Raw genomic sequence first — 18244 nt, 5'->3', positions numbered from 1 at the left:
TAATCCAAAGATTGACTTTTTGTTTGAATAACCGAAAATTTGATCGGCGCTTAAGGATGTAACCGCGCGAACTCAAGTGAGATGCAGCAAATAATTTGGCAAGTGATTGTAATGTACCTTCAACATTAAATTCATATGAAAGGGAATCTTCATATAGAGGTTTTGATGTTGGAAGTGTCGAAGATTTGTATACTAAATAAGATACAATTCCATGACTTGGAAAAAATTTCCGTTCGATAAAATTTTCACCACTACAGCCAATCGACTTAAGACGCTTTTTAAAAAGTTTTTGAACAACATATGATATCGCACCTGGATCAACTCCAAGATCCCAAGAACATAAAAAAACATCCCGTGGGAAAAAAGGAAGTCGAGATAAAGGAGTTTTGCTTAAGCAATGTGTAATATATGATGAAAAACGTGATGATAATGATATAGGATAATGTTCAATATGTTCACCAATAAGTGAGAAATAAAGAGTCCAATAACAGGGAAATGAAAATCTATCACCAAAAAAATCAAAGACTTTATGAATATGATAATGATCAAATTTAAATTCAGCATAACGTTGAACTTGGTTATTATGAACTAAAAAATGATATGGAAGGCGGAGGTACGGAAGAATGATTTCGAGTTCAAAAGAGGAAGTTTTATCAAGTGGTTCAATTATTGAAAGATTTGGATGTGGACGTGATGGATCTAAACCACGAATTATTTGGAGAGAAATACTAACAGGAATGGTGTTAGCAATATCTATTGTTTGAAATTGATTACTACCAAATGTTGTGATCAAAAATTGATGTAATATCATAGCACGAAATTTAATTGAAGGAAATTCCATAGTGTCCTGACGTTTCATATTCTTTTTTTCGTTATCAAATAGTAAATCTTTGGATATTGTTCGACTGAGTTTTGGAACATAATTTGGTGTGGAATTTCTTAAAAAATTCGCAATTTTTGTATTTTTACTTTCTTGAGGAACTGAAGTTGAAATAAAGAGTGAAAAATATAATTGGATTGGTTGGCTATGTTTATTGGGTCGATAAGTTGATGCTGTTTTAACTTTAGTAAAAACAGCAATATTTCTATGTGAAAGTTCACGTGCTATAATTTTTATGCCTTGTTGTTCTGCATATAACTTTGAATAATATTTTTCTAAAATGTCAATGACTTGCCTTTGGGAAATAATTCCTTCTTGGGAATCGAGAAGCAATCGAATTTCTTCTATGATTTCATCCTCATGTTTCATGCTCCCCTTTCCCATTGGAAAGAGAATTTCCTGAAATGTCACATGAAAAAATTAACGTTCTTATTTATTGGTGGTGACCGTTTATTTTTTGGATGTCAAATGACTTTATTCATTGAAAAATAAAATTCATCAATAAATGTCATCCAAAACTCCTCAGGATCAAATCTGTTTCAAATTTATTATTGTAGGCAACTCTGCTGTTGGTAAGTCATGTTTGTTGCTTAGATTTGATGAAGGTCGTTTTCAGCCAATTCATGATGTAACTGTTGGAGTTACGTTTTCCATAAAAATATTACAAATAAATGGTAGAGAAGTCAAGGTTCAAATATGGGATACAGCTGGTCAAGAAGTTTTTCGTTCAATCACAAGAAGTTACTACAGAGATAGTGCTTGTGCTATAATCGTTTATGATATAACAGATTCTACAACATTTGACAAGGTAGATTCTTGGATAGAAGATGTTAGGAACTTATCACCAGCAAATTGCCACATCGTACTTGTTGGCAATAAATCTGATCTTAATGATAAAAGGGCTGTCCAGAAAGACAAAGCACAAGAATATGCTAATTCTAAAGGCATAAATTACTACGAAACCTCTGCTCTTACAGGAGAAGGTGTTGAAGAATTATTTAATGAATGTGTTCAAGATGTTTTTAACAATTCCCTTGGAATTCACACACTAGATCAAAGTGTAGACGTTGCAAAAAATAAAGAAGGCAAAAAAGAATGTTGCAAATGAATAAATCAATTACATATAAATTATGAATATTTAAGAAAACTACTTAAAGATAAACATAATAAACCTTTATCTCATAAGTTCTTTATTTTTTCCTTTTAATTTTAATATTGATTTCATTTTTATCATTTCCATTTGACTGTAGATTAAAAATCAATTGTTTACAGAGAATTTTTAGTACATTTCCATAAAAATTTAAATTATATAAAATGTGATTTTATTTATAAAATTATGACCTTCATAAAGATTATTTTAAAAATAAATTTACATGTTTGCATAAACATTCATTTTTAAATGAATGTTCATCAAATTCATAATAATGTAATTGTAAATTAGAATGTAATCAAAGTTTCAAATTTTTATATCTGATTTCAACATCATTATTTTATTTTCAAGAAAAAATATTAAAAATTCAACAATTTATTTATCATTAAAAAGAAATTTTATATTATATAAATATATTATTTTATCATTTGTTCTTTCTGGTTATATGGCACAACTCTAACTGTACCATTTGATCCAACTAATATAAAGCTTTGCATCGGATACGCGTATTTCATTTGCACGAAATTTGTTTCGAATTCGCCAATGAATTTTATCTTTTCGGGGTAAAACGCCTCGAAAAATCCGACTTTTTTATCTTTATTTCTAAATATAAACACATCCAAATGATTAATAGTTGATGCAAACAAATTTGTTATCACAAAATCGAGTTTCACTTTTTTAATTAAATCACCATTAGGTGTAAACAAAAATATATTTTCTTTTGATTGAACCAAAATAAATCCCCACATTATACTTATTGATATATTATCGACCTTATTAAATTTCATTTCTTTAACGAAACTTCCATTTGGCAAATTATGAATTCTAACAATATCGTTTTCGGTTAATATTATCAAAAAGTGGAATCGTTGAGCCGATACCATTTTATGTATCGGCAAATTTGAGTTGCAAACCGTTTTTTCGACAGAATTTTTGTGAATTTTTTTCTTACAAACCGTAAATTTATCTTTACAGTAAATAATGTAATCTCTGTAAATGGAAAACAAAGGATATTCAGTATAAACGCCAACTTTCTTTTCAGAATTCATACTATAAGCGTGTAACATAAACTTTTTAGGCAAATAACATAAAATCGCATTTGAAGAATAAAACACTAACAAATCGTTGTTAAATTTAATTTTCTCATCAATATGAACTTTGTCATCGTTAGTTAAACTCGCGAAAATTAATTTATTATTTTCATATATAGTTCTAATATTAATTTTATTATTTGCGATCCATACTAAAGCGAATTTAACTTTATGTTGAAAGTCAAATAAATGTTTACTTGGCTCCAAAAGTAAAAATGACCTCTTTTTTGGATGATGACCAGGGAACAATTGTATGCTTGGGTTTTGTTGTGTCTTTTTGACGCCGAAATTTTTGTCGATCCAATCAGAGATATCGAAATTATTCAAAAACGTTCTTGATAAATAAACAAATTCGAAATTCGAAGTTGCCCAATTTGGTAATTTATCCATTTTTATATTAAAATCAAAGAAATATTCCGGCGCTATTATATAATCATTTGTAAAATTCGATGAATTAAATTCAAGTTTCGGAATTATTATATTTGTTTTAACTTTGATGTTTTTGGTTGAATTCGGATCATTATAATTTGTCATAATTTGTGGTAATATTGGATATAATTGTGTGGAATGAAATGAACGTCCACTAATTATATTAATTGTCATTAAATAATCGAAATTACTTATTAAATGTTTTTCCCATTTTGATGTGAATTCCCTTAAAACTTTTTCGTTAAATGAAAACACATTAATTTTACATGATGAAATTGCTGATGCAAAATTCACAAAATTGTTTTGTTGGAATATAAATAAATATGTTCGTTCCATCTTCGTATAGATTTCAAACCCATTATATGAAATAATTTTCTTAGGATAAAAATAACGAATTGATTTATATGGAATTTTTATACTTTTTTGTTGTAATTGAATAACAAATTTCTTCTTTCCAACATAAATTTTTCCTTTTTCTTTGTAATTAAACTTTAATAAAATCATCGGAAAGATATTCGAAACATAATTTAAATGGTTTTGTGTTTTATAATATTTAATGCTTTTGTATTGTTTAGTACGTGAAGGACAATAAAAATTACAAATTCGATATGAACGAATAATTTTTTTATAATAATTATCATCAAAAGGAATTTTTTGATCGATTTCATTTTTAATAATTTTATTATATTCTTTTAGATGTTTAATATTATTTATATCATTTTTAGCTTCTTGAATTATTTTCATGAAACCATTTTTTATAAACAAAAGATTCGCATATAATTCTTCAATAAATTCAGCGCGTAAGTTCTCGATATAAGACATTAGATTAAAATATGGCTTTTTCTCATTATTTCTTTGGAATTGTGATATTAATAATTGATTTGATTTCGAATCAGAAGACATTTTACTAAAATAAAACGTTTCAATCAAATTTACACTATTATCAATATCAACTCTACATTTGATATCGAAATTTAATAATTCATTCATTAAAAACTTTTCGAAGTTATAAATATCCGAAAAATCTTCTTTATTATCATTAACATTTTCTTCGATTTTAAAGTTATTATCATAAAAAGGAGAATTTTTATATTCATCTAATAAAGCAGTTGAATGTTGAATATAATTAATATGTAAAAAGAATAAATATGTACAATATTTTAATACGATTTCATCGAATTTGTTTTCTTTATCAGTTGATAAATCAGATAAAATCATTTGTGGCAAATATAAATTATTATTAATTAATTGCATTCGAAATGCAAAACATAAAACTTGTTCTATTTCTTTAATATTATTATTTATCGATAAACAATTAACTATAAAATGTGTAATGTATTGTATATCATTATCATTTGCATTAAATATCATTAAAAATAACCAAATATACCAAAATTCGATATTAATAAATTTCATTTTATTTTGTTCTTCTAATACTTTTGATAAAATTAATGAAATATTATTTGTTTGTAATGACATTGTTGTTAATATTGGTAAAAGTTTATAATTTTCATTTAATCTTATGATTAACATATTTAATAATTCATTAATTATTTGTTTATTAGGTATTAAATATAAAATTATAATTGATAATTTATTTGCAATTTCATTTGTTAAATTACTTAAAAATAAAATCGAATTCATATAAATTTTTGTGTTTTGATATTTAAATATATCTAAGAAACGACAAAAGTTTTCTTTATTCATTAAAGTTTTAACTATTTCTAAATCAGAGATTAAATACATTAATTTAACCAAATTCTCTAAAATTTTTTCATTTTTTATTTTTAGAATTAAATCAAAAAGTATTTCGAAATCATTTTCATTAAAATTAAATTTTGCAATTTTACTTAGAAATGTTATAAATAATTCATCGATTTCTTTTATTAAATTTGGATGTTTTTCATCCCAAAAAATCGAATTATATTCTAATAAAAGTTTACTAAATATTTTCTCTTCTTTAAATATTAATTGATTATTATATAATATTTCATTCCAAAATTCAAATATTTTAATTAACTCATTTTTTGTAGATTTAGTCCATAAAAACAAATTTATAATTAAATATTTAACAAATTCCGGTAAAATAATTTCGTCATTTAATTTTAACATTATATTATAAAGTGATAAATAAAAAGAAAATGTTTGTAATTCAACAGTTTCATAAACTTTTTTATAAAGTATTTGAACAAAATTTAATTTTCTTTTATGATATTGTTCAAAAGATAATATAATTCCAATGATATCTATACCCAAATTCATTAATTGGTTATTATTAATGATTAATTCGAAGATATTTTTCTCCATGAAATATTCGATTATATTATTATTTATATGAAAACATGGAAGTAATTCATATGATTTCTTATTTACATTTATATAAGAAACATTTGGATTTATCCAATCACTATTAAATATTGGAACAGTTTTAATTTCATTTGGATTTAAATATAATTCATTAGCTTGATCTTCATCAAAATTATAAGCAAAAAGTTTAAATGAATTAATAAATCCATATTTTGGATGGTTTTTATTTTTGTAATTCGAACCTCCAATTAATATTTTTATTGGATTTTCAAATAACATATATCTAAATATTGCATCAGATAAATTACTACCATCACAATAATTATAAGTTTTCGAATTAGTTTTAGTATGAAATATTACGATAGTAAAATGATGCCATTTTAATGTGCCTAAATTCTTAAATAAGAAATTTGTTTCTGTTGTTTCTTTACGATATTCAGATAATATTACTCCATTCTTTATAAATACTTTAAAATAATGATTCTTTGATTCTTGAATTTTAAAGATATCATATGAATATTGTAATCGTTTTGAGACATTTGTATCAAATAAGAAATTAAAATCCAATGTAAATCCATTATGTAATTTTGACCATTCGATTCCTTTTAATTCGATTAAAGGTTTTGAGTTTTCTAATGGTAATTGTGGTGTTATAGAAGTATTTAATAAATTATTACCAAAAATATTTAAAAATAATTCGGAAATATTTATAGAATTACTTTTTGATATTAATAAAGATAAATAATATGCAATCGAATAATTAGTTTTAATATTAATTATTAATGGAAGTAATTTAATGATATGATCAATTGGATTTTGAATTGTAATGAAATTTAATTTATATTTAATGTTATTATAATTAATTTCATTATCATATAATAAATATTGTAATAAAATAGAATCGATATATGAATCATGAGTCATTGAACAATTCGAACATGAATATTCACAAAGTTTATATAAGTTTTCTATAATATCTGGATGAATTAGAAACAAAAGTGTTAACATTTGATTATTACGTATTATAAAATTATTTTTATGTGTTAAAAAACGTGAATTACTTATAACATAATAAAATAATGTATCTAATTCATCATTAGGTGTTTGATATATATTTAATATTATGTTATATAATTTATAAAATATATTATTTGGTAAAGTAAAAGTAGTATCATAATTTATAAATAATTTTAATAAATTATATATTTTAATGAACAAATTTTTGTCTAAATTTTCCGATAAATATATAATTAATTGATAAAATAAATCTTGGAAATCAATAATGAAATGTTTATTAACAGATATACAATGATATAATAAATCAGTTATATTATTAATCAAATCAAAATCTTTGATAGAACATACTGTTTGTTTTAAAAATATATTAATGTTCTTCATTATTGATGTAGAAGTATTCGAATGAGTTAATGTAAATGATTGATTTAATATAGAGAAAATATAATTCGAAAGTGATTTCTCCAAAAGTAAATTCATAAATGAATAAATAAATTCTTCACTTAAATATAAAAGTTCCGAAATTGTTATATCTCTTAATAACATTGAAAGAAATTCCATTAAAGAACAAAATAAAACATTTGTTAATTCCCCTTTAATATCTTTTAAATACATTAAAACTTTTAATAAGAAACTTGGGAAATTCTCATTAACAAATGTACTTAAATTAATAGTTTCAAGTTGATTTAAAATTCGTAATAAAAATTCCGCGAAAATTATTATGTTAAAATTCTGATCTTTTTGATTAAATAATAATGTATATATTAATGACGGACTTTTATTTAAAACAAAAACTAAAAAATTATTTCGTAATAAATTAATATATTGATCGAAAGGTTCATTATTAAATATATTAATTGACGGTGAAAATAATTCTGATTGAAATAACATTAATATTATTGTTGTATAATTTTGTTCATTTTGATTATTCTCAAATAGTTTTAAGATCATTGCACAAAATGGTATCAAATTCGTTTTTAATGAGTCCAATTTCCCTGAAATAAATCCAATGAAATCAATTACCATATGTAATGGAATCGAATCAATAAAAAATGAAAAGTTTTGTATCTTTATCAATGTTTTAATATCAAAGATATCGGAGAAAGTAATTTTAGAAATGATTAAATCATATGGAATTAAAACTTTCTTGAAATTAAATGAATTTTCCATCTTAAATTGTACAAATCCAAAGTCTAATAAGTTTTTGATTTGATATTCTTTGTATTCATTAGATGGATATGAAATATTAATTTTCTTTTGATTAATAATCAAATTTATAAATGAATTATAAATCTCATGAATATTATGCATAAAAAGTTTGCCTTCTTTGGAGATATTGGCAACAATAGATAGAAGTTTCATTCCATTCGAATTAAAATCTATAAAAAAATTTTGGAATTTGGATATAAATCCTGTGAAATCTTGTCCTTTGAAGGTTTTAGGATTGTTTTTGATGATAGAAATGATGGTGTCGCATGCTAAATTTGTATGTCTGGAAGAATCTTTAAATATTGGAAGTAATAATGAGAAACTGATTAACGATATATTTCGATATGATGATATTAACTCGAAAAAAAAATTATATTTGTCAGCAGTTACACAACGCATTTGATATATCCGCTCAATAATTAAATCAAAGCAAAGAGATTGTGATGCTTGATATGTATTTGATGGTAATTTTACTAAATGAGGAAGTAAATTTTCCCATTCACTAGAACCACAACAATACCAAGATATGCAATATAAACAAAGACAAATGGTTTTGACTTCATTTGGAAATTGATTTTCATTAAAATTTTTTAAAAAATTTTCGTCGACTGATTGAAGCTTTTTGAAATTTCTGACAATACCTTCGATTGTAACTTCTGATGGATTGATTAATTCCAAGTTTGGAAATGTTTGAATCAATGAAGATAAAATTGGGTTTTGTGAATATTTTTTCTCGAAAACTGATTTTTGCGAAAGAACTTCTGTTATTCCACTCTTTACATGTTGATTTGATCCAAATTCACAAACATTCTCCATTTTTCTTTTTGAATTGACATTGAGGTACCCCCGAAACCTATCGTTAAACCACACGTTATCTGGTTACACAAAAATTGATTCTTGAATATGAACAATTTTAAATAAAACAACAATTAACATACAATGATAAGATATTAAAATGAAAAAAATTATGTAAAATTTGGTATTAACGAATGAACATAATCTATATATCAAAAGAAGAAATTAAACAATTATATAAAATTATTCATAAGTTTTAAAAGATGGTTAGAAACTTCCCAGAAATATGTTCAAGAAAGAGTTAATGAGAATGAAATTGAAATAATTCTCCATCGATGTGAAACAGGAAAACTTCAATAAACTTCATCTAAGTCAAAGGATTGAACCATCACAATATAAAAACACAAAGTTGAATCGATAGAACTTTATATAATATTTTATTATTAATGAATACAAAACTTGATAAGATCAATCAATCTCATCAATATCAGCACCAGTGCATAATAAACAATTCCAACGAATGACATATATGGCTGGAAGCTTTTCAAAATTTTCCTAAACACATTTTCTTTTCTTTTTTTGGATCTGTAAATAAAGACAATCTTTTCGACAATTTTTTGCCATGAGAACATATTCTCAATGATTTGATGTGAGTTTTCGACTTTTTTCTTCTTATCAATTGCATCTAATATCGCATCTGCAACCATTTTAGGACAAGGAGGGACCAATGTTCTCATTTGTTCAGGAAGTACTTCTGGAATACCTCCAATATCTGTTGATATTACATATAATCCACATGAAGCTGCTTCTACATTTGCTATACAAAACGCATCTGTCAATGAGCAATTTACAAAAAATTGACCTTTTTGAAGTACTGATGCAATTTTGTCATGTGGAATATACCCTAAAAGTTCTACCCTTGAATTAAATGATGATTCTTGAAGATAACTTTTCATATCTTCAAAATTGGAACCGTCGCCTGCAATCACAAACCGCGCGTCAACATTTGACGTGCATACAATGTGAATAATGTCTTTCAACATTTCGCTGCCTCGTCGTTTTTCAAAACGAGTTACAGCAATAATCGTTGGATAATGTAATTTAATAGAATCGTCTTTAAGTGGTACAAAAACTGAGGAGTCAACTCCGTTAGGAATTACTGTAATATTGTCTGAAATCCCTGTCCGAGCTTGAATATTGTGCGCTTGAACTTGAGAAACTGCAATAAGTTGGTCGCAGCAATGTAAGAAAGGAGAATTAAGAAGATTTAGGTGAAGAGCTCCAATAACACCTAATCCTAAAAGTGAATGTTCTGTGAAAAATACTTTGAGACCCATGAGTTGTGCAATAATACCAGCATCATAGCCTATTGAGGACGAAGATTGATGACAATGAACGTGTGTAATTTTTTCTTTGCGTAAAATTGGATAAAGTTGTGGAACTGTAGCCCAAAAAGCTGGAAGACTACTACCAATTCCAAGTGTACATCTCTTGAGATAGTAAACTTTGAGTGTATTAAATAAAATTACTTCACCATCATATGATCCTCTATTTCTTGTGATTACAACAACTTTGTGTCCAAATGCAATTAATTGTTTTGCTAGCTCTAAAACATGTGTTTCTATTCCACCGACGCTGGGAAAAAAAAAGTCTGAGCACAAGCATATGCTCAGTCTTTTTTCATTCATAAAAAGTGCCACCCAATAAATCTTAAAAATTGAAAATTTTGAAAAAATAAAAATATTTTTCTCAAACATTTTATGTGTATCGATTACATATATGGTAATAAAAATTATATATGAAAAAAATTCTTATTTTATATAACAGAAACAAGAAATTCAAAAAGTCTTATTCTCTGGGATGGCATTTTTATACTTTGAAAAAGTGGTTTTAAAAGACACAAGAAGATATATAAATCAGATTTTAATTTCAGAAGTATTTCATATGTGCTTTTTTAAACTTTGCATTTTTTAAATTAAAGAAAATTACAAGAGTTGAAAATATATAGAATGCATACTCAACTTAGTGCATAATTTAAAAATCACCGTTAAAATAAGTAAAGCTTCTATTTATACCCAAAATCAGTAAGGAAGTTCAGAACACAAATTGCCACAAAAGTGGCATTGAAAGAAATGTGATGTGACATTTTTAACAGGGAAATCACAGGGGCCGTTTAAAGAAGTATAACGGTTTTCCCGTACGTTTAAATACGTTATTTTAGCCAAGTAAATTTTTCATTGAATTGAAGATTTTATTTGAACGCTTTATTTACATGTGAAGTGAAGTAAAAAAATCACCAACTCGAAAAAAGCTCAAGAAATTAGGAAATTTAGATGAAATTTTTATTAAATTATTCAATTTAAAAGATAACGTCAGTTCTTAAAGTTGATTATTTGTTGCTGTTGTAGTAAAACTTCGAGCAACCTTCGATTTTCGTTTACATCTGTCGAATTCTTTTTGACCTCATTACGCATAGTTTCTGTATTTTCATTAACCGGAGGTCTGTTGTCTTCATTTGAACGGGATAATTTTCTTTTTAATGTTGAGTTCCATCTATTTTTTACGGAGTTATCTGTTCTTCCAGGTAATAATTTAGCAATTTCGGACCATTTTGTTCCGATCTTTCGAATGGATTCGGTAATAATGTTATCCTCTTCAGCAGTCCATGGTCCTTTTTTAATCTCTGGATTTAAATGATTGCACCAGCGCTCTCTACACTGTTTAGCTATCCTTCCTGGAAGTTTTTCGGCAATAGAAGACCATTTGGAAGGGCCGTTAGTTTTTACCCATTCAATGATGGCATTGTCTTCTTCGCCTGTCCATGATCCTCTAATGATGTTTGGGTTAGCAACCTTTTTCCAATGTGCTAGGACTTGTTTTCCTGTTTTATTTGGAAACTTTTTTTCAATGATTGCCCAATCTTCATTTTTTGATACCAACTCAAATAATAAATTGTCTTCCTCAATAGTCCATGTTGATGGGTTTGCATTTCTTGTTCTGTTTCTGGATCTTGTTGGTGCCAGAGCTTCATTCTGACCAGAAGAGGGAGCTGAAGCCATAGGGCACGGTTTGGTATCCGTTTAAAAATTCACTTGTAGTTCACTTCACAAGTCATAAATAACCAATTAATTCATTTTGGTGTTTTACAGATTAAATTCTAAATAATACTTATCAAAACTTGATCCATGATTTGACTCGAAGATAAATCTTGAGTTATAGCCACATAAGAGCTCTGTAAATTAATCTAGACTAATGTTATCTTTATTTCACACATTAACGCATACTCTTTATATCTGCATGGTGTACTTGACAAGTAGTTTTGTCATTTTAAATAGAAAGTTCACACTAAATCTTCGCATGATTCAAAACCGTTATTTAGTTCACTTGTTTTATGGGAAACTGTAATTCTCACAAAATTGTATTGATAACGTTCGAATAAACTTATGTATTTTTAAACGTTGTGAGAAGGGAGTTCGTTTAGTATTCATAACGTCCATTTAACTGAACAAACACAGTGAAACTTCTCCATTCAAAAAAAATCGTTATTTTTCCTGCTTCTCCAAAATGTCTAAAAATCCTCTAATAACTACGCAAATATCAGGAATCAATGACAAAAAACAGCATCCAGAAATAAATAAGGAAAAAATTGAACCAATGTTTCATGAATCTGTTAACATTAATCAATCAAATCAATTTTCCCCAGGAAACAAAGAGTCAACAGAGGAAAGCAAAAAGGGAACCAGGGAAAAATCCAACAAAAATAAAGAGTCTCCACAAAGGAAAGGCACTAGAAACTTAAAAGTATATGTTTTGGTAATTGATAAAAAAACTGAAACTAACAAAGAAACGCAAAAAGAACACAAAGAAATTAATTCTCCAGAAGAAGAAAATAAAAATTTATTGTTAAACAAACAACAAGAAATCAAACAAATAAAAGATGAATCCAATAAAAATACAAATTTTAAAGTAGAAAAAGAGGAAAACAATGAAACACACAAAGAATTAAAAGGAACCAATTCATCAAAAGATGAAAGCAATAAATTACAAGCTAAATTAAAAGCAGTAAACCCGACAAAAGATGAAAATAAAAATATTTCACAAGACAAATCTCAACTTAAAGAAATTAATTCTGCAAAAAATGAATCTCAAAATAAACAGAAAGAAAATAATTCATCAAAAGGTGAAAACAATAAAATACAAATCGAATTAAAAGGAGTAAATTCTGCAAAAGATGAAAATAAAAATGAATTAAAATTAGAATTAAAGGAAATTAATTTAGCAAAAGATGAAAACAGCAATGAAACCCAAATTAATCAGAAAGAAATAAATTCCTCAAAATGTGAAAATAATAAATTACAAATCGAATTAAAAGAAAATAATTCAGCAAAAGATGAAAACAATAAAATTATCTCCAAAGAAATTCATCCAATAGATGAAGGAAATGATAAAAATAAAAATGAACCAAAAGAGGTTAAATCCTTAAAAGATGTAAATGCAAATAAAAACTTAATACAAATCGAATTAAAGGAAAATGCAAAAGAAAATGATCAAAATAAGAAAGAGCACGATGAAATACCTCCAGCAGATAAAAGTAAAATTTTAAATGTAGAAAAATTGGGAAATGATGAATCACACATTAAATCAAGAGAAATTAATACTACGAAATATGAAAGCACAAAAGAATTACAAATTGAACTAAAAGAAATTAATTCAACAAAAAATGAAAATAAAGATGAAACAGAAAGTGAATCCAACAGAACTAATTCCGCAAAAAATGAAAACAAAGAAAATATAAAAGAATTAAAAATTGAACTAAAAGATAATACGGCAAATGAATTTGATCAAAAGAAAGATGAAACAGAAAGCGAATCCGACAGAACTGATTCCACAAAAGGTGAAAGTGATAAATTGCAAATAGAATTAAATGAAGTGAATTCTTCAAAAGATGAAAACATAAAAGAATTACAAATTGAACTTAAAGATAATACGGCAAAAGAAATTGACGAAAATAAAGAAGAAACAAAAAGTATACCAAGAACTAATTCCTCCAGAAATGAAAACAAAGAAAATAAAAATGAATTACAAATTGAATTAAGAAAAATTAATTCTGCAAAAGAAGAAAATAAAGATGAAACGGAAAATATATCAAATAGAACTAATTCCTCCAGAGATGAAAATAAAGATGAAATACAAATTGAGTTAAGAAAAATTAATACTACAAAGGAAGAAAATAAAGAAGAAACAAAAAGTATATCAAATAGAACTAATTCCTCCAGAGATGAAAATAAAGATGAAATACAAATTGAATTAAGAAAAATTAATTCTGCAAAAGAAGAAAATAAAGATGAAACAGAAAGTATATCAAATAGAACTAATTCCTCCAGAGATGAAAATAAAAATGAATTACAAATTGTGTTAAGAAAAATTAATACTACAAAGGAAGAAAATAAAGAAGAAACAAAAAGTATATCAAATATAACTAATTCCCCCAGAGATGAAAACAAAGAAAACAAAAATGAAAAACAAATTGAGTTAAGAAAAATTAATTCTGCAAAAGATGAAACAGAAAGCGAATCCAACACAACCAATTCCACAAATAATGAAACCGATCAATCTGAAGACGAATACAAATCCACAAACGTAGTAAGCAACAATAATATATTACAAATCGAGTTAAAGGAAATCAATTCACCAAAAGACGAAAACAATGAAAAATATTCTTCCAAAGAAGAAAAAGATACATCCAAATCATACGACATTAAGCAAAGTGCACTTTCTTCATCCAGTGAAGACGTAATATATCGCACCTCCAAAGGCATTTCCATAGATAATTATGATCCCAAACAGCCGAAGCCATTCACGGATCCTCTTACAAAGCAAGCGCTTAAGAATTTAGGCATTTCACCGAACGATCTTTTCTATCCGACTGAAGCAGATCTTAATCGTTATACCACTGACAAAACAATGCATTCTAAAATCCGACAAAATCTTATTGATAGAGTTGGACGCACTGCCGAATTTGTACGTAATGAACGTGATCGACTTATGCGTATACCGCCTACTCCACGTCTTATGACAACATATGAAAGAAAGACAAATGAAAATGAACATAAATTTTCCGAATTAGAGAAATCACGAATGGATAAATTACGTGAAAAGAATAAACACGAAACGGAAAAGTTAATACTTTCACTTTTAATTGAGAAAGAATTAATTGAAGAAAGTAATGATGAACAAGAGCGTTATAAACAATTAAAGCGACAACATGATGAAGAACTTAAAGAAAGACAACGTGAACAACACCAATTACAATTAAAGCGTATAAAACAAATCGAAGAAAAAGAATTACGAAACCACAAAGAATTTGAACGAAAACGTAAAGAAGCTGATGAAAAAGAACAAAAATTCATACAAAAGAAAGCGGAAATCGAAGCAAAAAGAAAACAACATTGTATGGAAATCGAAAAAGAACGACTTAGAAAGAATCAAGAAGCTCAAAGAATTACACGCGAACTTGAAGAAAAACGACGTAAACAAAATGATGAAATGCAACAACAACAAGAAATTAAAGAACGTGAATATACTGCGAAGAAACAACGCGAAAAAAAGGAACGCGAAGAAAAGATAAAACAAAACGAACGTGAAAAACAAGAACGAATTCAAACGATATTACAAAACAATCAAAATATTCTTGAAGAAAAACGTAACAAAACAAATGAAAAAGCAAAAAAACAAGAAGATGCATTTATGAAAATGAAACAATTAAGAACACAAGAGATAGAAAAGCAACGAAAAGAAAATGAAATTAAACAACAAATACATAAAGAAAATCGCGAAAGAAAAGAAAAAGAAAACGAAATGAAGAAACAAGAAAAATTTATTAATAATGAACAACGTGCAAAAAAATATTATCAAGAGAAAACAGAAGAAAATAACAGTATTCGAAGATATAATGCAATTAGACAACAAATGAAAACAGAAGAAAAGTTAAAACGTTCGGAAATATTACGAAAGAAAAAAGAATCCGAAGTTTTAGAGGCACAAAGACAATATGAAATTCGATTGAAAATGATAGAACAAAAACAACAAATGAAAAGAAAAATGGCACTCGAATCACAAATGATGAGAAATTCGATCGAAAAGCAAAAACAAGATTTACAAAGCGGTATAATTTCGGTCGCTGATTTGAAGAAAAGAAACTTCGGAAGAATTAAAAAGTTGGCGGATAATATGGGAATAGATATAAAGGCTTTGCAGGAGCAAGCAAAGTTGGTAAGGAGAAATAGAAGACAATTGTCATCGTCTTTGCCACCAATATGGAAAAAACCTGAAATAAGTAGTGAAAGAAATTCGGCGGATACTTAATGAAAATGAATCAATATTTGTATTTATTGAAATAAAATGTAAATTTGTTTGGATGATAAAATGAATTTTTAATGTTGTTAAATTTAATTATTTTAAGAAAGATAAAATGAGAGAGAGATAAAATGATGTACATTGTAAATTTTGTTTATTACTTCTGTTTTAATTATCTTTAAATGGTTTGGCCAAACCATATACTTCTTCGAAATAGTGCAAAAAGTCATAGAAGCTTTCTAAATCATCATATGATGCTTGAAGAATATTGAATTAATACCAATGTTTATATATATATTGCATTTCGTTATTATTATGAAATCAGAATATATTTAAAGGAAGATTAAATTTTTATTATTTTTTCTTTATAATATTTTAAAATATTTCAGCTAATGAACACACAATTTATTGTGTTTAATTTAATATTATGGAAAGAAGTTAACAATAAAAATTCATAAAAAGAAATTTACAATTGTAAAGCTCCAAATTAATCTGTTGAACTCATATTTATGTTAAATCTGATAAATTTATATCTTTGTTTTCCCAAGCACCTACTTATTTAACAATTAAAAAAAAAAAATAAATAAATAAAAATAATAATTTTGTGGTTTATCATGGAAATTATTCAAGGAGAAATCTTGGAAGTAATTGCATCTCATAATGATCAGCTTGTAAATCAATTCCAAATTGATCATCTTGAGAAAAATAAGATTGGTTATAAGGCATAAATGATGAATAACTCATTCGAGTTTCATCTGCATATCTCACATGGATTGGTTTTGAGTTAGCAAAAATGATCTGGTTGTTCATGGAATTAATTGCATCAGTTGCAGATTGACAATTTGTGTATCTGATAACACACCTCCATGACTGAGGATCAATTAAGTCAAACATGTGAGGAGTTATTTGGATGATTTGTCCAAATTTTGAGAAAATTTGTTGTACAAAAGGAACGTCGACCGTTAACGGAAGACGTTTAATATAAACGGTCGTTGAAACTTGTTCTTGTTTCTCTTTTGATTGGGCATATTTTGCAAGAAGTTGTTTCTGTCCAATTTGAAGTCCATCAAGACCTCGTATTGCAGCTTGCGCTTGTTGTAACGTTTCAAATCTTACAAATCCAAAACATTTTGATTGTCCTGTTTCAAGATTTATCATGACCTTGCTTCGGACAATTTTTCCATACTGTGAGCATAAATCTTGTAGATCTTTTTCAGTAAACTCTGATGGTATATAATTAATGAAAACATTTGTTGAAGGCTCAATATTAGTTGAACAAGGCCGAGAACGTTGAACTCGTGCTTTGGTAAATGACCCTGATCCACGATTTAACTTGTGTTTTGATGGCTTGAAACGCGGTAGAGGTCTCATTCCGTCAGCCATCATTTCAACTGCCAGAACAGTTTTTTCAGAAAAAAAATTTTAGAATTCTGAAGATAAAACTTTTTCTAAATGCGCAAAAAATGAAGACAATGGCACCGTTAGAAATTGGCGGGAACTAATGAGTCTGCAAGAAAATGCAGATATCTTAATTAAGTCATTAGATAAGAAAATTGATTTGGGGAACCCAGAACAGGTGAAATTGTTTACTGATATGATTTCTGAAACAAACCAAAATTTGAAAATTGCAATGTTACTTAAATTGATTAATAACATAATTAATCAAAATTCTTCAACAAATAATTATTCTAATACTGTAGAACAAAATAAAAGACTTCAAGAATATCTTCAACATTTTTTTTCTGTGTTACAAGGATTATCTTCAAATGATTCAAATTTAATAAAATTTTTAACGAAAAACTATGAAAAATATCCTACAAATCCAATACCACAGTCATTTTTCTTAACAGAAGCAGAAAATATTAAAACATTATTAGGGAATAATGATATTAAACTTGAAAAAATTGACATAAATAACCTAGCAATTCAAGTTCAAAACATCAAAAAAATTAAATCTATTGTCTCAAACACATCCCAACTTGAAGAAGTCAAAAATTATTTTTTTGAAATTTG

At 26.5% G+C, this 18244-nt stretch overlaps 5 protein-coding genes across 5 annotated transcripts; 2 read left to right on the top strand and 3 right to left on the bottom strand.

Annotated features, from left to right (window-relative positions):
* Window positions 1-1385: 1385 nt before the first annotated feature.
* Window positions 1386-1988, top strand: GO595_009293 (ras-related protein RABB1b; the record flags this gene model as incomplete). The annotated part of the gene is made up of 1 exon (XM_067922963.1): window positions 1386-1988. The coding sequence occupies one exon, from the start codon at window positions 1386-1388 to the stop codon at window positions 1986-1988; it is 603 nt and encodes a 200-aa protein (XP_067770295.1).
* Window positions 1989-9318: 7330 nt separating this feature from the next.
* On the bottom strand, window positions 9319-10563 carry GO595_009292 (phosphatidylinositol N-acetylglucosaminyltransferase subunit A; the record flags this gene model as incomplete). Its single annotated transcript, XM_067922962.1, has 1 exon — window positions 9319-10563. The coding sequence occupies one exon, from the start codon at window positions 10561-10563 to the stop codon at window positions 9319-9321; it is 1245 nt and encodes a 414-aa protein (XP_067770294.1).
* A 684-nt stretch (window positions 10564-11247) lies between these two features.
* GO595_009291 (Myb-like DNA-binding domain containing protein) lies at window positions 11248-11934 on the bottom strand (the record flags this gene model as incomplete). The annotated part of the gene is made up of 1 exon (XM_067922961.1): window positions 11248-11934. One exon carries the CDS (start codon window positions 11932-11934, stop codon window positions 11248-11250), a length of 687 nt encoding a protein of 228 aa, XP_067770293.1.
* Window positions 11935-14219: 2285 nt separating this feature from the next.
* On the top strand, window positions 14220-16240 carry GO595_009290 (antigen; the record flags this gene model as incomplete). Its single annotated transcript, XM_067922960.1, has 2 exons — window positions 14220-14231; window positions 14555-16240. The coding sequence occupies 2 exons, from the start codon at window positions 14220-14222 to the stop codon at window positions 16238-16240; spliced, it is 1698 nt and encodes a 565-aa protein (XP_067770292.1).
* A 612-nt stretch (window positions 16241-16852) lies between these two features.
* GO595_009289 (RNA recognition motif-containing protein RRM) lies at window positions 16853-17602 on the bottom strand (the record flags this gene model as incomplete). The annotated part of the gene is made up of 1 exon (XM_067922959.1): window positions 16853-17602. One exon carries the CDS (start codon window positions 17600-17602, stop codon window positions 16853-16855), a length of 750 nt encoding a protein of 249 aa, XP_067770291.1.
* Window positions 17603-18244: the final 642 nt, after the last annotated feature.

Source organism: Histomonas meleagridis, assembly GCF_020186115.1.
Source record: "Histomonas meleagridis strain 2922-C6/04-10x chromosome Unknown contig_9, whole genome shotgun sequence".
NCBI classification, from domain to species: Eukaryota; Parabasalia; order Tritrichomonadida; family Dientamoebidae; genus Histomonas; species Histomonas meleagridis.
The sequence above is the reverse complement of the archived record's forward strand: the minus strand, read 5'-3'. Positions and strand labels throughout refer to the sequence as shown.